We start from the raw sequence: 23,849 nt of genomic DNA on the forward strand, positions 1-23,849 counted from the left end.
AATCTGATAGCAAGGTTCAGTTGGCATGCCAGATTTCTAACTGCAGCAAGATGGTGTAGTTCTACAACAGACACATAAATGTATGTACAAACGATATGGTTTTGCCCCATGTTATCTGTTCCTACACAGTTTTTTTGGCCAGGGGAAGAAACTCTTCTGTAGGAGTTCCTGGTCATCAGACTAGGATTCAGCACAGTTCAGTAGCATATCTGAAGCCAGCCCCACTCAGTCTCCTGAGGAAGGCAGCCTTTGGGTCGTGAAGTAATCGTCCTGTAGGAAAAGTTTCCTCTTAAAATCAGTTTGTGGGCCGAAGTGCAAAATACTTTCCTCTAATTGTGGATGGTCCTGTTGCCTGTATAAAGCTAAATTTCTCAAAGACATCAGAGTTCAGGCTTCAACAACAGTTTGTGGTGAGGGGTTTTACCAGAGCTGAGCGTGGGTCAGCCTTGCAAGTGTTGCTCTACAGCACCTCATCATTTGTAAGGCATACAAGAGCTGGCCAGTCCTTTCCTACGTTGAGAGGCTTTTGTTTGGACAACTGATTTTTGTAACTGATTTCAGTGGAAGAAAGCTCATTCTCTAGCTTTAGTGGAAATTGAGGTGTTTGGAGTTCCGAAAGTCAGTTGTGTATTGAGAGCAATTAAAAAAATTAAAACCTTCTGACACCAAGACATGGCGTGGAATCCAATTATTCTTTAATATACCCTCATATCTAATAATTCAGTCAGTTAAAAATGACAAGAAACACTTGAGCTTGCAGTATGCTTGACCACAGTCAGGCATTGTTGTGGCACTTTTGACCCAGTACCTCTGAAACTTTCTTCTCTGCTGTTCAAAAGTAGCTTTGAGGAAACAGTTCTCACTTCCATGTCACACAATGAGGACAGTAAGAGTTTGTCCCATGGTGGCATTATACAGGAGTGACATTGAACAGTAGGAAAACCTTCATCTCTGCAATCCTAGAGCCATTCCTAACACTGCTGACATGTTTTCTTGAAGCTTTACTGTGTGTTTTAGTAATTTATTCGGAGGTGCAGCCCCGTGAAGGACCTCATCTGCCCCAAGGCGCTGTGGATAATAGCCAGTCCCACGAGAGATGAGGAGGCTTAGGGAGAACCATCCTGCTCTCTACAACTCCCTGTAAGGAGATTGTAGCCAGGTGGGAGATAGGCTGTGCTCCTGGGGAATTAGTGGCAGGACAAGAAGATGTGGTCTTAAGCTGCACCAGGGGAGGTTCATGTTGGCCATCGGAAGGAATTTCTTCGCAGAAGCGGTGCTCAGACATTGGAACAGGCTGCCCAGGGAGGTGGTGGAGTCACAGCCCTGGAGGTGTTTAAAGAAGGACTGAACGGGTCAGTCAGTGCCACGGCCTGGTTGACACGGTGGTGTTCAGTCACAGGCTGGGCTCCAGATCTCCCAGGTCTTTTCCAACCTAATTGATTCTGTGAAAACAGCCGCCGTGCCCAGGGCAGTGCGAGCCGCTGGCACGGCAGCAGCACACGGTCCTGGGGAGAGCGCCGGCCTGAGCCCCAGCAGCGCCCGCCACGGCAGCGGCACCTTCGGGGGCTTTTCTGTTCCTCCGTGCCGCGGGGCGGTACTTTCCGCACGCCGATCCCCGCACACCTCTCTCTTTATTGATCATTTGTACTCGCTGCGCTCCCCTCCCGGCGCGGGCCCGATTCCCCGCAGGGCCCCTTCCCTCACGGCTCCCGGCCCGGCCCTGCCCGGCCCTTTCCCGCTTCCTCCCGCCGCCGCCGCGGCGCGCGCGCAGCCCCGCCCTCGCGCACATCCGGGTCCCGGCGCTGGCCCCGCCGGCCCCGCTGCCGCCGCCGCTCCCGTCCCGTCCCGCCGCTCCCCCGCCAAACTTTCGCCGCAGCAGCAGCGGCGGCCGCGGCCCAGCCGGCGCCTCACGGACACCCGCCCCGGGGAGGCCGCCCGCTCCGCGCCGGGTGGGTCGGGTTGGCGGGATCGGGGGTTGGTTTGCGGGCCGCGGGGTCGCGGCGCTGCCGGTCGGGTTCCGGGCGGCGGTGGGGGCGGGGGAGCGGGACGGGCCCTGCGGGGAGCGGGCCGAGGCCTCGAGCGGGCCCGCGGCGGCACGGTGGTCCCGGCGGGGCGGGAGGAGAGCGGGAGCGGCCTGTGGGCTGAGGAGCAGCCCGGGAGGGAGCGGGGAGCGCGGGGCCGCCCGCGGGGCTGCTCGGACACGCGTGCTGCCGGTAGGGAGCGAGCAGCGCGGTGCCTAGCACAGGCTCCTCGGGCTTCTTTCTTACATTTTTGTTGTTCGGGTTTTTTCTTTTTTTTTTTTTTTTTTTTTTTTAAAAGACGAGGACTCTTAGCTGGAGTCAGGCCTGGCCGAGCGAGGGGAGAGCAGCAAACCCGCCCGTTTGCAGGCGCTGGTAAAGAGGCGGGAGGCGATGTGAGTGTTCTCACACACACACACACACAAAACTCACAAACACACACTTGTCCACCTCGGCCTTGCTCGGCTGCGCCCAGCCCTGACAGCTGCCTGACAACAGATGCACAGCTTCGGTGATTTAGAACGGCAATTTTTTTTGTCTTCTGCGGGTTGTAAATTTAATAGAGGAAATATGCTCTTGCGGTTAAAAGCACAAGACTGGAAATCAAGTGATCTGTGCTCTGTTCCAGTTGTGGGGTTTTTGATGTGACTTTAAGGTAATTGAATGATATTTAGCAGGAAAATGAGGTAGGGAAGAACTGATTGAGCAGTCGTGTTGAATATATTATTGAATAGGTTCAGTAATAATTGTTGACTCTTTTGGTGGAATAGGTGGGGATTTAGCAGTTCTATGCAGTGAATCACTTGGGCACACTGCTTTAACAAAATCTCCAAGGAATAACTGTCAAAATTTGCATCAGCAAAGTTTTGTCTGTCATGGGAAATTAGCTTGTCAGTATATGATGGTTTTAGATGAAATCTCGTGCTGGTTTTCATTCCTTTGTTAATTTCAGATAATTAACCTTCCATGGGTGGCTTTAAAATACTGAAAACTGAAATAAGATTTGTTCATTGTATGTGTCAGTTACAGAAATTCTGCACAGAATGTCCTCCTGGTATTCTGAGGAATCACAATTTGATTGGAGTAAAGAAAAAGGTGCAAACATATGCAGTCATATGCCTGTGCTCATCAAAACCTGTAATGCTTTATGAAGTTGGCAGCTAGTGGTAGTGGAAGTTAATAGAAGCAGCAAATAACTTAATTGAAGATGTTTCATAATTAGCGTGTTGTAACTTTTGAGAGTGCCCTGTCTGTGTTGGATTTAATGTCTTAATCCCTACTGTTTGATAGTAGTTTACTCTTAACCTCTGATATTAAAATTTCATTCACTTGGCCTTGAAATTGCTGCTAAGTGCCTAATGCCACTTATTTCTGCAAAACAGAAGCCAAATGAGCCATGTGCTTGCTGGGATACCTGCCTTTTTCAAACCTTTCTTTCCCTTTCAGATGTGGAGGACATACATTTGGGGGAGGAATTTTCTCTTTTTCTGAAGAGGATTTTACTAGTGGAAGCCCAGATGGACAGTCATGATGGGGCTGAGAAATGGGAAAGAAGGCAGAGAGGCTTCCTCTGCATTTTTGTCTTGATGACCAAAGATCACAACAGGGTGTGCTGCTGTGTACAGCTGTGGTGGGTGGGGTTTTTTTTGAGGTTTGGAGTTTTAACCTCTGATGGAACTTGAAGGAACTCTAATTGTGGACCCTGTACTGTTTGGTACTTTGTAGGAAGTCAAATTTTTAATCTTGCACCTGGAGTGGATGATCTTTGCAGAGTTTTGATGATCATAGATTGCTATTTGAGCTGGAAAAAGTTCTGTCTCCCAAGATGCAGTGCTTGTGCTCAGTTAAGGAACTTTCTGGGTTTATTTGAATGTTCTTTGCAAATTATGTTGTGATCTTTAAGTTTTGAAAGGCACTTTTAATTTCAGAAAGCTGTCTTCTATATTTTCTTTATAGATATCTTAAGAAAATGCTAAGAACTCTTTTATGGCTCTTGGCTGAACTACGTACCTGCAGAAGGACTTCTGTTGCAATTCTGTGCAAGTCCCTGTGTCTTCCTTTCCTTCCAGTTAAGGCCTTGTTGATTTTTTTTTTTAATGCTTGTTTGTTTTTGTTTAAATCAAAGTACAAGTTTCTTGAAATGTTTCTGTTAGACTTGGTGGAATGAATTTTAATCTGTTAGTGTTTCTTTAAAGATCTTTACATGATTTCATTTTAATAACAGGTAAGGAGCTCGTGTTCAGAATGAGAAGATTTGCTCTTGTGTGAGCTGAGTGCACTTGAGATATCTTCATGGCTAACGATAAACAGCTCATTAAAAGCAAGTTGTACAGTAATTTAACACTTTTGCAGTTATCACTAGTCACAGTGCAAGCTCCTGCACTGCTTTCTGGAAGCCTTTTTAGCCATGTTCCTGTGACCACGTAGAAAAGTTTGGCTGGCGCTGGAGCGCGCTTGACCAGTGTGGGTTGGCAAGGTGCAGGGCGCTGCCTGCCAAGTCTGTATCCCTACTGACCTACCACCAAGGTTGGGGCTGCCAGCACTGTCATCCCTGACAGAGGATCTTTGTCAGGATCCCTGCTACTGATACACTAACTATGAAGTAGTGTCTCTGAATTCTGGGTCAGTGGATGTCACAAACTGACAAATTTAGAATACTTTGCCATTCATTCATTCTGTGCAAGGGGAAAAAAAAGCTCGCTGAATTACTATTGTCAGTGTTCCCTCCAATCCTGTAGCTTTTGTAAACTTGTCACAGGCTTAATGCAATTCAGTTGGAGTGGAAGTGTATACACACACATACATCTTTATTTTTCTTCTTTTAAAGCTTTTTGACTGTCCCATTTTCCAGGTTATGCTTTTTGTTGGCAACTCATTCTATTTAGAATATTTTTCTTTAATGAGGGTCTTGCACATGAACATATAAATCTTTAGAAGGCTTTGTCCAGCTTGTTTATTTTATAGCATACTTTAGGGTTTGTGAAAAGTACAAGATGCCCTTTATTTTCCCATTTTTGTCTCAAAGTGTAGTACTGAGGTCATTCCTAATCACCCACTTGCTTGTCCATGTCCACCAACCTACCAATCGAGGCATAGGCCTTTGTTTTCATGTTTAGTGAAATGTAGCAGTGCTTTTCTCTGGCATTTTAATTAAGAAATGGATTCTAAGTTGTAGTTATCTGCTTTGGTTAGAGTAGATCTTAAATAACTTTAAAAACATGAGGCAGTTTCAGGGCTGACTACTTTTGATGTTGTCATTTTCCAGCATAATGCTTCTGTTGGAAAGTGCCAGTTAGCTGAAATAGAAGTGTGAGGAAATGTAAATTTCTGAGAAAACACTTAAGGGAAGCAAATTCTAAGATGGAATTTGTAGTTTTGAGAATTTCTACAAAAGCTAATTGCTCAGTAATTAGAGCAGCTGCAGAGACCAGGGCCATGGGAGCATTGGATTTTTTTGTTGTAAGTGTGGGTGCTTTAAGAAATAGATTCTGCTTTTATAGGCATGGGAAGTTTTGGTGTTTTGTCCCTCTCTCCCCCTTCCCCTGTATCAGAGTTAAACTCAAGTTTTGCCGTGATGCCAAATTCAAAACTGTTCTTTGATTATAATTTTTCTGAACTTTTATTGGCATCAGATGGAAGTAAGGGTGCTTTGGAAATGCAGTGAAGCTCAATTAGTCATCTGTTTGCCTGGATCTCTTTTGTGGTATAAATCATTATCACTGATACTGTTTTTTGTCAGTAATTTTTGAGAAGACTTTAAGAAGAAACAGAAGCATCAATTGGCTATCTGAGCTATATCTTCCAGGTACATTGTATTACTTGCTGCTTGTGCTTGGCCTCAGAGTTTGTTAAGTTACTTGTAAGAGAATGCTGGTTAAATACTTCTCAGCTGACAGAGCTAAATGCTTCAGCATTTTTTTTAAGCTGTGTTAGATGGTGTACAGATGTGGAAATTAAAAGCAAAAGTATTGTGTGAGAAAGCCCTGTCTGCAATAGTCAATATATTTTTCTTTTTGGAGAGCAGTCACAGTAAGAGTTTGGAAGATACCAGATAGCTCTTTTTTGTTCTTGTTTACATTTATTACCAGTTAGATCATATTGCCTTACAAGGCATGTTTGAAGCAAGAGATCTAGTGCTAGTGTAAAAGCACTTAACATAGATTTTGGTCACCTGGATGTACATTTGTATCTGCAAGCTCAGTTCTGATGAAAATATCTCAAGTTCCTTTTTGATATAATTTATAAAATCTCTTTTATCCTTCACTTAAACTTAAGGTGAGAAGAGGGAAAAAAAGTGTTATCATTGGTGGTATTCTTTGAGGCTGAGATATTGCACAGGAAGAAAAATCTTTTCTGTGGAGAGGTTGTGGCAATGGTTTGTAGCATGTAGGCCCTTAACAAGTTTTTTAACCACTGTGTCATCTTAGGATTTGTTTTATGCTTGATGTGTATGGAGAAACCATGGAGCTAACATTTCTCCTGTATTTGTTCTCAAGAAAGGGCTCTGATGTGTGCTATTGCATGGCACTGTATGCTGGGCTGCAACGTAAGCTCTAGACTTGGGAAGATGATAATAAAACCCAAGCACAACCTTGCACAGTTCCTGTCAGGAAATTTATAAGGAAAGAAGGATTTTAATAAAACCAGATGAAATTGATGTGTGAGGTTGTAGTTTTAAAGAAAGTATTGATCTGTGTGTATAGCATAATACACTGTAATATATTGCAGTTGAGTTTCTGAGCTTTCTGTGTGAATTTGTAGTATGTTGATGTGTGTATGGAGTTAAAATGCTTGAGCATTTTGGAGTTTGAAGAGCAATAAAGTTAAGCACAAGAGTTGACTGCAGAACAGCTTTAGCTGCAGATCTGCAGCAGCTCTAATGAACTCCCAGTTGTGTTGCTGGTTATAAGTGGTGCTTTGTTTATTGTATGAAATTGAGTCTCAAAACAGCTTCTAATCATCAGCAGTGAAGTTCCTTGTTTCAGATTGGGTATGATGCTACAGGAGGCTTCCTGAATTTGCAAACAAGTTAATTATTGGGAAAAGAATAGTACATTTGAACACAGGCTTAGTACTGGCAGTAGAAAGGGATGAGGGTCGTGTTGGTTTTACTCATTTTATTCTTGTGCTTGTGGAAGCATCATTCATTGCCCTGCTGCTTGGGATGATGGTTTACTTGGTTAATGGTACTTCAAACCTAGATTTTGTGGGTGGGATATTAGTTTGGAATCAATGGGAGAACATGTTACATACAAAGTGCATCTCATAAAAATAGATACACCCATATGTAATGTTACATTATCTGTTCTGCAGTGAATCTTGCTCAGGCCCTTTTAGCCAGAAGGAGATTCTATGGTATAGCCTCAAATGAATCTACTGAACTTGCCAGTTCAGTGTAGAGGGCTAAGAAAATTTCACAAGAACTGCTAAAAGGAAGTCAGGTTGCACTCAGTATTTGTGATGGCAGATGGAAGGAGGTGTATTTCTGCCGTCTGCATAAATGAAATAGAAGTTCTGCTGTTGGCCAGCTCTGTTTATATCTGGCTGGCTGGCTGAAGCATTAAGGAGGGGGTTCAAACAATGGACCTGTTCACCCAACTAGTTTCCTTCCATTTGCTGGAGTCATTAGCAAGAACTTTAAAAGTATACATAATGCATGCCCCAAAGTCTAATTTTGATACAGCGATTACTTCCTTTTATACTTGCCCATTAAAAGCCCCCTCATGCTACTCCATGTAATTCATTACACTCACTCCTTAAAAAATAACTTTTTTTAAAGTAATAGCATGGTTTTCAGTTGATGTTCTCTTGTAGCTTAGCTGAAAAGTTATTTAATAAAAGAAGGTAATGCATAATAGACCCTCTGCGTCTTAAGGAAATTTAAGTAGGCTTTTTTCCCCATGAACGTTCTTACCAGCTGTGTCTAGAGGTGCAGCAATACGAGTAATTTGTGCAACACTGAATGAAAATGTGACTCTTTAAAGCATTTGTTTCTGTGTTCAAAGCTCAGTGATGCTCTGTGGTGCTGCAATCACAGCTCATAACTTGTGCTTTTAAGCCTTGAAGAAATTGATTGTAAGTACAGATGATCTTTTCCTGGCAGATGTCATCATTACTTAGAAACCTTTTGAAAATTAGATGCTGAAATTACAGCGAATGCAAGTAAACGTTCTAAATGCAGTTTATGCTGCACATTCAGAAATCTAAAAACCTTACCTGAATTGCAGTTTCTACATGGAAATGTTTGATTTTTCTGTGTGAATACCTGAGCCTACTGCTTTGTGGCCTTAAATAGCTCATGAAGCCAGCCCACGATTCATGAAGCTTTTTAATTCTACCTTGTTTTCTTAAGAAGAGGCAAAAGCTGTAAACTTTCAATGTTTTGCCTTCCCAAATGAACTTCTGGACGATGTGTAATGAGATAAATTCAGTGTCATTTGTACTTCCCAAAGCCTATTAGTATTTTGTTGTAGGGTTTGTTTCTTGCCCTTGCATTTCTTGAACAGGTTAAAACACACTTCTTCTGAAGAGTCTTGAAAGCCTTATGAGTGGCCAGAGTGGAGTTACAGTAAATGGTACTAAGGTTTTAATACCATTTGAAACAGTCAACAGTCTCATTTTTAAGGGGTTTCAGTTATGAGCACGTACATGGAAACTTTTTTTGAAGAAGTTGAAACAGTTTTGATCTGATCTGTTCTGATGCTTCTGAAATCCTTGTTTTACCAGGCTTTGCTTTTGTTGATGGGCCCTCAGACAAATGTAAAGTTTTTAGAGTTAATTATGTTCCTTACTCCAAGCAGATTATTTCTAAAATCGTAGTTTCTAGGACAGTCATTTATCATAATTCCCTTGACACTTGCCCTGCAAATACTAGTTACTGCAAAATATCATCTTAGTAGAACTGTTCCAACTTCCTTTCCTTTTAGTGAGCTTGTTTATTCCATGAGCATACTTGTGGGTAAATGATGTTGAAATTATATAAAACCAGTAAAATACCTCTCCTTGTTGATGCATTATGTTCAAAATACTAAAAAACAAAATAAAATGTTACATGATTCTAGCCTAGAATTACAGATCTTTGCATTTGATTTCTTAATACAGATAGGGATAGATCAGGGAGTGTTTCTTAAGATCTCCTTTGAGCTCAACTTAACTAGAGGGATTTCCAGTGCATCTTCTGCCTTGATGATGCTTAAGGTTCTTTGAAAGCATAGCTGAGAAACAAAAATAGAATTTTTTAATTGTCTTCTGGTCTGAGATTCTAGGTGGGTTCATTTCCTTTTTTAGGGGTGTGAGCAGTTGCTGATCTTGCAGCTATTGAATGTATGCAAGGCTTGAAAGTAAGTTAGTTGCAACTATAAACAGCTTTTACTTTTTGAAACAGAAAACTTTTATCCTCAGTAAAAGAAAAAATTCAGTCTGAGTTCCTGGCCAAGTTTATCTCCCTTTATGTATTTCCTGTTACTTTGAAGGGTGCAAAGGTTCTCATGTATAATAGTCCTAAGGAACTAAATTAGTTTTAAAGTGCAGACATGGTGATATTTCTGAAGAAAAAAGGTGATATGTAATTATTTGAGGGGTTTTTTTTTTTCTTTTTTCTTTTTTTTTCTCAATATCTTCTTCTAAAGACTTACTGAAATAGTGGGAGACTTCTCTTAATTTCTTTTTTTCCATTTTGTTTTTATGAGACCTCTAGGAAGAAAGACCTTCAGACAGTTTTTCTGTTTGTTTTGCTTTTCCGATTTTTTTTTCCATGTTACTGAAACAAAGCTGAATAATCAAAGGGGTACCAATGGGATTAAGCTACTGCATGAAATAAATGGATTTTTTCCTGTAAAGTGTCCTTGGGTTTGTTCCCTGCTTTCCTCACCCTCTTAACTCCGTAGTGGAAAATACAGGATGATTACATGTGGGACATAAATGCCTTGCCTAGGGATGTTTGCTGTAGCTTTGGTTGATGGTGCTTGGTATGTGGTTCTGTTATATAAAAATATCTGTCCAAGTGCCTGAGTGAGCCTGTAAATGTTCCCAGATACTTAAAAAGCCTTATCAGATGACTTTTAGTTTATCAAAGGTGGGAGGAAAAAAGATCTTCTTGATTAAAGGTAGCAATCTAAGAGAACCAGCACAGAGGTATTTAACATTTTGCTTCCCCTCCACCACCTTTTTCTCTTATGTGCAGATTTGGTGTCTCGGGCTAGGGTAGGTGTTCTAATTCACCGTGGTTTATCAAAAGTGGAGAGACAATGTTGTTTGGCAGTCTCTGTAGCAAGAGAGGAAGCATCTTTTGTTATTGACATCCTTTCTGTTAGCTCTGCTCTTGCTTTTTGCCAGCTGCTCATTGTCTATACTTGCTTATTTAGTATTCACAAGGGATTTTACAAGTTCTTATCAGTTCGTTGCCACAGCACATCATTTCCTCTTGTCATCGGTACTCCTTAAATTGCTGGGGGGAGGATTTGCATTAGGCCTGGTGAGTGGTAAAACACCATTCATGAGCGAGTTGTTCTGCTCCTCTCCTTTCTGAGGCAGTTTGTAGTAAAGGTCACATTTCTAGTGCTTACTCCACCATTTTCCCCTCTTCTTTTTTCTGGGGAGAAGAAAACAACTTTTTTTTTTTTTTTGCCAAGGCTAAAAATATCCAGCACTTCAAATATTCTTCTTAAAAGATATAAGGAAGTGCAGAATAAAATTAGCTACAGCTAAAAAAAGGTTGACCACCGCTCTGAGTGGCTGGGGAAGGTTTGGTTTGTGCTTTTTATTGGGTTTTTCTTTTAATTGTGTTTTGTTTTCTTTATCTATAGTTTCTTCCTAATTTTTTTTAATACTGTCAAAAAATATGGGGTAACTAATTAGAGCTCAACAAAAACCAGATGATTTAGGATTTTTTTTCTTTTTGGAAATAATGATCCATTTGAGAAGCTGAGTACTTCCATGCAGCACTGGCCTTGGAGCTGGTGGTTCCACCCTGCCTCTTCCCCGTTTCTTCATAGCAAGTTTAGCCTTCTAATGAAACACCATGACAGGGATATATTATTAGTTCTAAAGCATATTCCTCGAGCTGGTATTCTGAGGGGAAATCATCAGTTTAAGGAATATTAACAGAAACTGTGCTGTCACTGTCATCCCTTGATGGTCCCTTTTACCCACTAATCACTAATGTAGTATTTGGGGACTGATCACTTTTTTGGGTGAGGTCATAGCACTTCTGGGATTTTTTTGAAACAAAATGAGGTGCAATACTAGGGCTGAAACAGGGAGTCTTTTAATATCTACCTTTTTGTTTTACCACAGCCTTTACTTGTTTGCTAATTCCTTGCTAACTTGTCTTTTTACTAGAACTAAATTGGAAGAATTGGTCATCATTTTTGATGTGAAGACTTCATCACTGACAGCTATACACTTTCATCCTCCAAGAAGTAGTACAGCTCATTAGTGGCAATAACTGCTTTGGGTATACACTGACACTTATTTGGAAAAAACAAATAAATTAAAAAACCCCAACAGACAAAACCCAGCAAACTTTTTGAAGACTTGTGTCAAATGACGTCAATGGCCAGTTTGTTCTCCTTTACTAGCCCAGCTGTAAAGCGTCTGTTGGGCTGGAAACAAGGAGATGAAGAGGAAAAATGGGCCGAAAAAGCTGTTGATGCTTTGGTAAAAAAGCTGAAAAAGAAAAAGGGTGCTATGGAAGAACTGGAGAAAGCCTTGAGCAGTCCAGGACAGCCCAGCAAGTGTGTCACTATCCCGCGCTCCTTAGATGGACGGCTGCAGGTTTCTCACAGAAAAGGCCTTCCCCACGTCATTTACTGTCGTGTTTGGCGCTGGCCTGATCTACAAAGCCATCACGAGCTGAAGCCATTGGATATTTGTGAATTTCCTTTTGGATCTAAACAAAAGGAAGTCTGCATCAATCCATACCACTACAAGAGGGTGGAGAGCCCAGGTATGTTTGAAAGTTGCTGTCCTAAAAACTGAACAGAATCTTTAGTGATCACATACTATTCACTCCGTGCTGCTCCAGTACTGTACAACCAGTTAAAAGTGGTGTATGAGGCAGTTTGGGAGAGGAATGTTCAAAGTGTACATTACTGTGGGGTTTTGGGGTGGTGTGTTGTGATTCTGTACTAGTTGTTTTCTTTGTGATTAATCACCTTTTTCCCACGGATCTCTTAAGCCTGCTGCCATTAAAGTTACCAGGAAAGTCCTCTTTTGTCTTAAAATAGAAAGCAGTGATGATTTCTTTCAGTTTCAGTTTCTTTAAGAAACTTGTTTCAAAATCTCAGTCCTTGCAAGGAGGTTGGTGGCCACCTTTCAGGGGTTTGCTGTTTAATGAGTGTGTGACATGAATTGAGGAGATAAAAAATAAAATAAATAAAATTCCAGGGGAGTTGTCCACATGACTTTCAGTTAGCAGACAGCAGAGATGAATAGAACCAAGAGACATGATCAGTTAGAGCAAGGTATGTGTCAGATTTGTGTTGGGTAATGAGCCTGCTATTAAGGTGTGCTGCCATGGGAAAAAGTGAGGAGGATTGGGATTGCAGGTGGGAGAGATGAAGAATGTTGCTCTGGACAGTGCAGAGAATTGGCTTCTCTTGCTCCCCAAAGTGATTGTAACTACTGCAAGTGACTGTAGTGCTCAAGTGCTCTGCTGCAGCACTGGAATTCAGGGCCCCAGCAGTGCTGAATTTAAAAGTTAAAACTCCCGTTTAGCAATAGTTTTCCATGGCAGTATAGATTTTGTTTGTCTTCAGTGGACAGTATGTAACTATATAGTTTAACTGTGGTAATGGAGACTGTATTGCCATTTTCACTGATTTGCTAATGTATGCAGTTTTGTGCTGCATCAGTACTTCAGTACATGCCATGTGTAGACTGGTTTAGTTGGTTGTTTTTAAAAAAAAGCTCATCTTCAAGTTGCATGAAGTACGTATGTGTTTGTGTGATTTTTGCAAGTGTAAAGTTTGAGTCTTCCATCAAGCATGATATAAAAAAAAAAAAAGGAGAGAGGACGGGGTAAAGGCATGCCAGATCAATCCCCTGCTCCTCTTTCCACCCCAGCTAGTGTTGGAATTACCACGATGAGCTGGATAGCACATTATTTGTATCTTTTCCCTTATATATCAGCTTTTAATCTAAATGTGTCTGTGTTTTTTCCAGTTCTACCTCCAGTGTTAGTGCCTAGACATAGTGAATTCAACCCCCAGCACAGTCTGCTAGTTCAGTTCAGGAACCTCAGCCACAACGAGCCCCACATGCCACACAACGCGACATTTCCAGACTCCTTCCAGCAGCCCAACAGCACTCCTTTCTCCATCTCGCCAAACAGCCCCTACCCACCTTCTCCAGCCAGCAGCACTTACCCAAGCTCCCCAGCCAGCTCTGGACCATCAAGTCCCTTTCAGCTGCCAGGTGAGTACAGCCTGAATGTCAGTTTAATAAAAATAATTGAAATGTTGCATGTTTTAGTGACCTATGACCCCAGGAATTTGCGATATTTGCAATAAATGGCTTTTTCAGTTGCATTTTAGGGGGTTTTCTTCCTGGTTTTGTCACTGGTCAGAGTTAATGGTTATAGTTTTATTTTTCCAAATGTTTTTTGTCGTGGATATAATACTGGTGAGTTATTTTGCATAGCTTCACTATAGAGTAGCTAATTCATACTTCAGAAGAACATTCAGCAGTTAAAAGAAAGCAAATGCAGGATGCTGAACAGGAAGTTTATTGATGTCTTTCACTGAATAAAAACACTTAAATGTGGTGCTTAACTAGAAAAAACGTGACAAATTTTTGTTATGAACAGATTGGATTAAACTGATTCTTGATTCTGTTTAGCTGATTTGAGTGAAAATACGGGAAAAACAATTGATGAGAACAAAGGAAAGAAGCCTTAATGATTCTGTCTGATTATTGGTTTATAAAGCCAAGAATTTAATAGATTAAAGATTTTATTTTTCCACTAGCTCCGTGGCCTCTTGTTTGTTCTTTCTGGTTGCTCAGTTCCCCAGGAAGTGTGCCAGGCAGTGGGTGTCCCTGTTGGCCAAGTACTGGGATCACTGGGGTGGTGCATTTATGGGGCATAGTGGGGTGTTGGCACAATGGGTGCTGTGCTGATGGAAGAAAACAGATCCACACTTCTGTAATGAACTCAGCCCACAGGAGCAGAAAAAAAAAACCCAAAAAAAAATTGCTCTAGGCCTTTGTCATGCTAAGCAAATAGTTATTTCTTCTGCTGCTTTATTTTTTGAACATGGAGAAGAGGGTAGGCAAGAAAGCTCATGTTTGTGTGACAGAAAGAAGGAAGCAGTCATCTTGCCCAACTGCAGGAGTACAAGTATTAAAGAAAAAAAAGGCAGAAAAAGCTGCATATCTTATTTTCTTTTGAGTTTCCAATCTTGTTATTGGTCCCGTAGGTAAAACTTCAGCTATTGAAGGAGTTTACTTTAAAGACAGCTGGCTGGGTTCAGATTTCTTTGAAAATGGGTCCAAATTTTTTCATGTCTCTTCTTGGGGAATACTTTTGTGTGTTTACAGCTGTAGAATGAATAAGTAAATACTCTAAGTTGTTGAGGTTTATTCTTATTTTTTCATGTTTGTAGCCGATACTCCACCTCCTGCATATATGCCTCCTGATGATCAAATGGGACAGGATAATTCACAGTCTATGGACACAAGCAATACAATGATCCCTCAAATCATGCCAAATATATCTACCAGAGGTAAGTTGTATAGGCTGGTGTAAAATTACATACTTTGGCTTCTTGCAGCTCACGACCCAACTGAATGAATAACTTCAAATGGGACAGTAAGTCTTGCTGATAAATGGCAGCAATCCTCCAAGGCAAATTGTAACAGAGAAGGTTGAAAAATAAAACTTGCCTTGCTTATTTTCATTTTTTCCTTTTAAAGCCTCAGGTGCATAGTGTGTGAGACTTTTTTTCATTTCTATTCTGCTACTGTTGCCTGGTGCTGGAATTACATATGCACAAAAGCTCTGAAAATTGAGTCCCAAAATACCAATTATAACAGATTCTTTAAAAGTGGACAGAAGAACTACATTTTACCTGCTGTTATATAGTTTTTTGGGGCTTTTTTGTTTGTGTGTGAGGGTTTTTTTGTTTAATATCAGGCATCAAATTGGAAAATAATTGTAAAATCAACAGACCAGCTAAAATGCACTAAGGTCAAAATCATTAAGATCTTAATCAGGACTCTTCTTGCCCATTATAACTAAGATTTTACTTACCTATTGGTGTTTTGGAAGATCTGCTTGACAGCTTTAGATATAATATTTTAACACTTATGTAAACTGTCGTTTCCATTTATTTTCCAGATGTTCAGCCCGTTGCCTATGAAGAGCCCAAACACTGGTGTTCCATCGTGTATTATGAGCTAAATAATCGTGTTGGGGAGGCATTTCATGCATCTTCCACAAGTGTCTTAGTAGATGGGTTTACAGATCCCTCCAATAACAAAAACAGGTTCTGCTTAGGTTTGCTCTCCAACGTCAATCGCAACTCAACGATCGAGAACACTCGACGGCACATTGGCAAAGGTAAAACTGAGTTGTCTCACTCATGAGTGAGAAACCAAGTCCTTGGTTTTATTTCAGCTTCTCTATACTGCAGCAGTGGTTATTCTCAGATGAGAATGCTTGAGGTAATCTGAGATGTGATACTTTATCTATCTCTCCAGTATCAGAAAACAACTTAGTTAGGTATGGTTTGATTCTAATTAGTCAGGAATTGCATACATTTTTCTTTGTCACTGATTTAAAATACTACATATTACCCCTTCCTTACCAAACTAGATTGTCATTGGGATTTGCTTGTTAGGGTAAATGATGAGTGTGTAGAGTTCTGTGTTTCAGCACCAAGAAACACTGCAGGATTCCTGATACTCTATGTTTTATCTACTTCTTAAATCACATTCTTCATACACCTTTACAGTATGTCAAAGATTTTTTTTGTTTTGTTGTTGTAAGGTATTACCTACTGTCTACAGTACGTTCAAATATCTTGGTGAGTTGGCAGCAGGACTTTGAAGTGCTAATGCAAAAATGCAAGGGCTCATTTGTCTGAGTGAATCCATGGGGCGTGGATGTGTGTGGGAGGGATTCCTGGAGACAGCAGGTTTTGCAAGATCTTCTAGTTTTCCTGTGCTGTTTTGGCTGATAGTACATAGAGATGCAGAGTTTTCATCTTTGATGGAATGTGCTTGGATTATCTTAAATTGTAGAACTCCTTTTCTGAATTCCTTCGTTTTTTTTGTGGTGAACTCAGTCCTGAGAAGAGAACCCTGTTTCTATTGCACATATTTAGAGGCCTTTTTACCACCTAAGAGCATTTGGTAAAGTTGGTTTTGAGTTTTGATTGATGAAAATTCATCCTGTCCCATAACAGTCTTTTAATTAGAAACTACTATAAGTAGGACAAAATTGCAGGTATCTGAAGACCAGAAGTTCTATTTGTATCTGTTGGAAATTTGGCTCTTCAATGCAGTTGTCCAAAAATATTTATAAATAAAATAATGTTACAAAGGGGAACAACTGATCTGTGGGGTGTGGGTGGTTTGTCAGGTTCTTTTGTTTTGGCTTACCCCTTTTGATGATATTGGCAGAGAAATCTGGTGTGTTTGCCTAAGGTCAGAAGTGTAACCAAGACCCATCATCATGTTGTAAAATAGTAATGAGCTTTAAACTGTCTGCATCTCTATTAGTAATTATTGAACTTCAACTTTGCTTTATGGTAACTGTTCTGACAACAATTAAGATTGTTTGGGGACAAAATGCTGTTTATTTATGGTTTTTATTTGAAAGTGCTTGAGGTTTTGCCTCCTTAAAACTATCCAATCCCATTTGGTTTTTTACTGTAGCTGGCAAGTGGTGGTCACTGTCTTTTTAAATAAATACGATTGTGTTGGGAAAAGGCATTCCTGCCCACTCCAGATTCTCTGACAGCTGCTTGTAGTTGTTGAAGCCAATGGTTCCTCTGTAACCTCCATCCTACCTTAGTCCCAAGTGGCTCTAGCAATGTTCACAACAGTTGCTGCTGTCTGAAAGATTAACTTGCATCTGTTGACTTGCTGCAGCCTCATCTGGCAAACCACGGGATAGTCTGCTGTGGATTCTGAGGGTATTGCAGGAAAGACTTAAACTGAGCTGAATCGCAGCCATGTCACAATGGGGTGGGAAGGCAAAGAATGCAACTGTCTCAGTGAAGGAGCAGTGAGAGCCTGTGTTTGGCTGCTGAAGGGCAGCTTTTGCATATTAATTTTTAGTAATTAATAGTGTTGTGTAGGCTTCAGAACATAAAAGAGAAGGAAACACGTGCATAGGTGAATGCAGACAGATGTGATAAATCTAAGGGCTTTGTTGATGTTAAGGTTTGTAAAGCCTTGATGGTAATTAAGCTGAGCAACTAATTGGACTTAACTGTCCTTGGGCTTGATAAAATGCACTGAAAATCAGAGCAGACTGTGGATACGCTTTCTCATTCATGTCTGTCACTGACTCTTCTCCCAGGACACACCTATTTCTGTTGCACTTGACATAGGCAGAAGCTGCCAGGTGTATAAAACTGGAGTTTTAAAATCCACATAAAGTCTCTAGAAAAATAGCTGGAAATAACTATTGAAATGTGGCAGTCGTTGTTTCATTGTTCTGTAATTGATCAGAGAAGGACATCTAGTGGCTGGTGTATCATGAGCCTGCTGTGTTGAAATGAGGTGTGTTACAGTGTGAGCAAAAGCTTCTCTGAAAATCTCCACAAGCAGAACTTAATTTTTTTTCTGAAAAAAAGTAGAATTTACACCAACTCCCTCGAAATCAGAGGCAACAAAGTAATTTGAAATGTTTTTATCTTTGTTTTCAAGGAGTTCATCTCTACTATGTTGGTGGAGAAGTCTATGCTGAGTGTTTAAGTGATAGCAGCATATTTGTACAGAGCAGGAACTGCAACTACCACCATGGCTTTCATCCAACAACTGTATGCAAGATTCCCAGTGGATGCAGTCTGAAAATTTTCAACAATCAGGAGTTTGCTCAGCTTCTAGCTCAGTCTGTCAACCATGGATTTGAAGCAGTATATGAGCTCACCAAAATGTGCACCATTCGAATGAGTTTTGTAAAGGTAAATTATTCTGGGGGTATTTAAGTTTATTGTGGGTTTGGGTATTTAGCAGTAATTCCATTAGCACTGTAGCAAAGCTGTTCTGGCCTGATGTTGTTCTTTTCAATGATAAGTGTATTTAAAATGATTAATTGGGGAAGAGGGAAAATCAGTGCAAGAAAGGAAAAGCACAGATTGCTGTATTGAATGTTGGCTGTGTATTCAGTTACTTCAGTATTCAGGACAGGAATTTGTTCATTGTGGTTGCTGTAATTTTGTTAAAGGAGATTTGAGTTCATGCTCTAAAATTGAAGGAGCAAAGTGAATAACAAGTCCACTAAAAGAATAGGAGTACAAAGAGCATAATTATTGAAGAAAATTTTCAACTTCTTCAAATTAATTATTTTTTAAAAAAAAGTGGTTATGGAAAAAAGACATTATTTGAGTTTGTGAAGTCAAGCTGTACTGTTACTCTTACAGGAGCATTTTCTGAGCATTGTTTAATCAAGATGTCTGTCCCAGATTTAGTGTGAGTCTAAACTTGGGGTTTCCAGGTGTTTAGTTTGCCTCTTGTCCAAATGATGTCGTCTTGGTTTTGTCAGTTATGACAAATGCTGCTCAGTTTGAGAGTGTGGAGGAGAGGGAGCAGGAGGTCAAAACAGAAGAGGCCATGGCCAGGAGTCATCCTGGAGTCAGCAGTGAGCTCCAGAGGAGGCTCTAGCAGGCAAGACATGATTCAGGCTTCCAGGTGCAGCTTCCCTCCTGCTCCTTCCCAGCCTTGGGTTTGTTCCTTTAGATCAGTGTTACTGGGTTGTGAATTACCTTCAGAACTGAGATCATGATTTTCTGCTTCTTTGTTCACTTTCTAGGGCTGGGGAGCTGAATATCACCGACAGGATGTCACGAGCACCCCGTGCTGGATAGAAATTCATCTTCATGGGCCCCTCCAGTGGCTGGATAAAGTACTTACACAAATGGGTTCTCCTCTTAATCCCATCTCATCTGTTTCATAGTGCTGAAATTCCATCTTCAGCCTTATTTTTAGCGAACTTATTCTAATTCTAGAGAAACTTCCAGTGGATACTGTGAGCTATATGGAGAATGGATCTTATGATTTAACTTTTTTTTTTAGATCCCTTTGTGACCAATTCCATTGTGTATAGCTAATCAGTTTTACATTTCAAATTGTTCTTGTGATGCTTAAGTGACAGTTGAGCCCTAAGGGAAAAAAAAGTCTATTGAAAAATTCAGAACTTTTCCCCTTCTTTCCCTAGAACTTAAACAGACAAATGTCTTAACTGGAAAACCTTTTTGTCCTGTAGGGACAGAATTATGAAGACTGACTTCAGAAAATAAATACATATCATAATTCGGGATTTTTTTTTAACGTGTATGAAACTGTTTGAACATGTGCAGCTCCAGCTTGCAAGCTGTATTTTTAGCATAGTGTTTTAACATCTTAAGGTTGACATCTGTCATAAGCAAAATTAGACTTTATTATGGCTAATTTGCCTCAGATTGAACAATGTGATTTTTTTTTTTAAGTGTACACATGAAATATACTTTTTACAAATATTGGAGTGGTGTAAAAACACTTGTCTTTTCTATTGGAAAATGCTGTCATAAACACATTGTATATTAATGCAGAATAGCAGTTCTTAGCCTTTTCCCACTTTGGTAATATCTCTTTTAACCACCATTTAAAATAGTAATTGATCCAAGGTAAACATCCTGCACGTTTCTGGAGTAGTGATTTTTGTTTTGCTTTGATTTACACTCATGCCGTTTGGATTTGGTTGCCAAGGCTATTTCTTTTTAGGTACCTTTCTCTATTTTAACATAAACACTACTATTTGTAAATGGCAGTGCTTACTACTTTTTGGAAGGAATAAGTTTTTTGTTTTCTATTTTGTGTTTTAGCTGTTTATTACCTGTCTGGAATTGATCTGTGTTAGGCCTTTTTAGTCTCTCAGTAGACATTATGCAGTATTAGTGATTACACTGTATTTAATTCACTTTCAAGTATGAATTTGAGTCTCTTTGAAGACTGTGAGTGGCTTAGCAAATGAGTAACTGAATGCAGAAGCTTTTACTTCGAGATCATGTAATTTAATACAGACCTGTTGGTAATGACCAAAAGTCATCACTTCTTTGTAGCCTGCATGAGACAGTGCTCTTGATCCTGTCCCTGATGGCAGGGCTTCAATCAGAAGACTTGTAACTGTGGTTGGCATCTTTATGAGAGTGAAGGACTGTGTTAATATGATGATGGAACTTCTCTCTCACATGTAAAGAATCATAGAATGTTAAGGGCTGGAAGGGACCTTAAAGGTCATCCAGTCCCAACCCCCTGCCATGGGCAGGGAAACCTCCCACCAGACAGGGTTGCTCAAGGCCTTATCCAACCTGGATTTGAACACTGCCAGGATTGAGGCATCCACAGCCTCTCTGGGCAGCCTGTGCCAGTGCCTTACTACCCTCACAGTGAAGAATTTCTTCTATGTATCTAAGCTAAATTTGCCCTCTTTCAATTTGGACCTGTTTCTCCTTGTCCTGTCACTACAGTTCCAGACAAAGTGTCCTTCTCCAGCTTCCCTGTAGCCCCTTCAGATACTGGAAGGTTCCTGTGAGGTCTCCACTCAACCTTATTTCTGCAGGCTGAACAGCCACATCTTTCTCAGCCTCTCTTTGTAGGGAAGGTGCTCCAGTCCTCTTACCAGCATTGTGACCTCTGGACTTGCTCCAGCAGTTCCATGAGTCTATACGTTGTGGGCCCCAAGCTGTGCTCAGCACTGCAGGTGAGGTCTCAAGAGCAGAGCAGAGGGGTAGAATTCCCTCCCTGGCCCTGCTGCCCACCTTCCTTTGGATGCATCCCAGGATTCCATCAGCTTTTTGGGCTGTGAGTGCTCATTGCCAGGTCATGCTGAGCTTTTCATCAACCATCACCCCCAAGTCTTTCTCTGCAGGGCTGCTCTTAGTCACTTCTCTGCCCAACCTGTAGTGTGTCTGGCATTGCTGTGACCTGGGTGTAGGACCTTGCACTTGGCTTTTGTTGAACTTCATGACGTTTGTATCGGCCAGCTTTGGTAGAGGATTTAAACACTGTACTAAACACTAAAATCAGTTACATAACATGTGCATGTTTCCCTTCTTTATGTAAGAAAAAAGAGGCTGAAAGAAACATATCGAGAGAATTAAAAGTGAATTATGTACAAAATTTCTTTGCATGCAGAAAGACCCTATTATATTTTTTAACTTCTCACCTTGCTTTTTCTCTTTCCTGAACACCTCTTCAGAAAGGGGTTCAGTGTTTGGAGGAGAGGCTAAAAACTCTTTAATATGCAAATACTTATTAAAAGATGCCTTGCAGTTCATTACTGCAGTCCTGAAATACTGATTTTTTTAAACAAGTTCTTGTGTCTTCTGTTGAATGACAGTTTCTCCTCAGATGTGGAAATCGTGCATCATATGGTACCTAAGTTACAAGTGATCTTAAAGGATTCAAATTGTTTACGTGTCATTGAAATGGTTTTTTATGAATTGCCTTAAAGGAATAAACTGTAACACTTCTGCAGAACCCTAATGTTCTCTTGTACAGGAATTTCTGTATTACTGTTTTGGTTTTTTGTGTTTTGGGTTTTTTTAAACAGTTTCTCAAGTATGTTTGAAGACAGACGAATGCATCTTCAGGAGAAAGGGAGTAACATTATTTGCCACTTGGCTCTGGGTTCTTCCCTTTCATTCTTTGGAGCTGCAACCCACAGACAGTTCTTTCGGTTGAATAAGATGCCAAGTCAGTTGGCCACAGGATCCAGCTTTTATTTTCTTCTTGGGGCCTGACTTTTGTCAAGTTGCTGAATATGTATATCTGACACTACAGTATATTATATTTCTTGACTAGCTTATGTAATAAATGACATGGCACACTGATTTAAGGAAAGATTGCAGTTGTAGGTACAAGATTCTACTTTACCCAGAATGTTTTTCACCTGGCTTCATCTCTGTTCACTTGTATGCTTATATGTGGCCAACTGAATGACTCAAGAATGGGTGCTGAAGTGGGTGTTGTGAGCCAGAGCTGGTGCTTAGTGCTAGTATTGTGGTTAGATTGGCTACCCATGCACTGAACCATAATTTCTGCAATAATAACCAGTTAACCCACTTCTGATGCTGTCATTAAGTACTAAAGTGCTCTGGCATTTTTCTGCTTGTGTACATATTCTGGAGCTGTAATAGATGCAGTGCTGGGATATCCTTGTGACTGCTGGTTATGGCAGGGCAGGCTTGCAGGAGCAAACCCAGTAAGATTTGTCTGTGTTCTGCTTCTCTATTCCTTCTTAGTAGGGCTTTTTGGGAGCTTTCTGGTTAGCAGGTTTTGTGTGCTACTGGTTCATGTTGTTACTAATTCTGTTTTGTTCATCTGTGCTGCTGATACAAAATTCGGATGTGAGCACATGGATGGATTGGATGGAGAGTTGTTTGACTCCAACGATGTGTAAAGTGTAGTGAAAACAGTCAGTGCTGCTCCTGGTACAGCACACTGCTGAAATCACTTCTTGATCTAGATGGAGGGATGGAGAAATTGAATCAGCCTGTGGTGTGGTAGTGGCAGATGGAGCCTTTCCAGCGAAGCCCAGCTTAGACTGAATGTTACTCCTCGGTAGAAACTGATTTGGCTTTTGTAGTGTATTTTCTTCTTTCTGGGCATCTTTCTGCTTTGCACCAACCCTAGCATTGTCTGACAGCTTTGGCATTACCAGCAGGGAGCCTGGAGCAGGCTTGTACTGGAGGCTTTCCTGGGATTGCTTTTATAGTCACTGAGATAAGACAGCAGCTTGGATATTGCTCCTCAGACACCTGGGTCTTGCTGGCAGTCAGTCAGTGCCTCTCGTATCGCATTCATTTAACTGCGTTATGCATGAAGTAGTTGTCCACAAAGGACTGACATTGGGTTATAGAATCTACAGGACCAAAATAAAACCTTCTAATATGACTGACCGGTGAGAGACAAATCTGACAGAACAGCCCAACAGGCAAGAGGATGATGAAACAGCCCAAGTGTTAATGATTCAGGATAGAATTGTTTAAAATGTTGGAATTCTTTTAGTTTTTGCTTGAAGCAATGATTTTTTTCCCCCCACAGTATTACAGTGTGAAAGTTGTCGATTCTTGGGTGTAAGATTAACTCGGATTCTTGCAGTATAACTCTAGAGGACATTAAAATGTGGCAGGCTTCCTCACTAGTCTGAAATAATAACTTTTTCAGGATATTGTTTTACTTGCTCAAAGTGTTGCTAGTGATGGTTTCTAGAAAAGCAAACAAAAAACCAAAAACCGAAAATGAAACCAAAACATTTTCTAAATGTTTTGCTTCAAATGACAAACAAGTGACTAACTTTCTTCAGTAGTTGTGAAGTTTCTGTTGAGGAAGGTTTCCCATTCTGAATTCAAATCAATAGACCAAACCATCAGATTACAACAAAATGTTGCTTTCTTGTGCTGCTCCATAAACCTGCTTCTGTGTTCGTTGCAAGCATAACCTTTATGCTTTTGTTTACATTGTAGAAAACACAGTTCTAGCAATGAGGTTTTTTCATTTAACTCTAAACATCTTTTTATTTTGTTAATTTTAAAATTACTAGGTTTTGCTATGTTATGTTTTTAAAGATATTTTTTGCATACTGCTGCTCATATTTCAATAAACAAAACAAAAACCCCA

General features: G+C 40.6%; 1 protein-coding gene across 1 annotated transcript; it reads left to right on the plus strand.

Annotated features, from left to right (window-relative positions):
- The first annotated feature begins 1,782 nt into the window (after positions 1–1,782).
- SMAD5 (SMAD family member 5) lies at positions 1,783–23,849 on the plus strand. The gene is made up of 8 exons (XM_085073578.1): positions 1,783–1,953; positions 2,325–2,413; positions 11,358–11,964; positions 13,182–13,433; positions 14,621–14,740; positions 15,355–15,576; positions 17,895–18,151; positions 19,000–23,849. The coding sequence occupies exons 3-8, from the start codon at positions 11,562–11,564 to the stop codon at positions 19,141–19,143; spliced, it is 1,398 nt and encodes a 465-aa protein (XP_084929704.1). The 5' UTR covers positions 1,783–1,953; positions 2,325–2,413; positions 11,358–11,561; the 3' UTR covers positions 19,144–23,849.

The sequence above is a fragment of the Lichenostomus cassidix genome, chromosome 13 (assembly GCF_008360975.1).
Source record: "Lichenostomus cassidix isolate B80296 chromosome 13, HeHo_3.0, whole genome shotgun sequence".
Lineage (NCBI taxonomy): Eukaryota > Metazoa > Chordata > Aves > Passeriformes > Meliphagidae > Lichenostomus > Lichenostomus cassidix.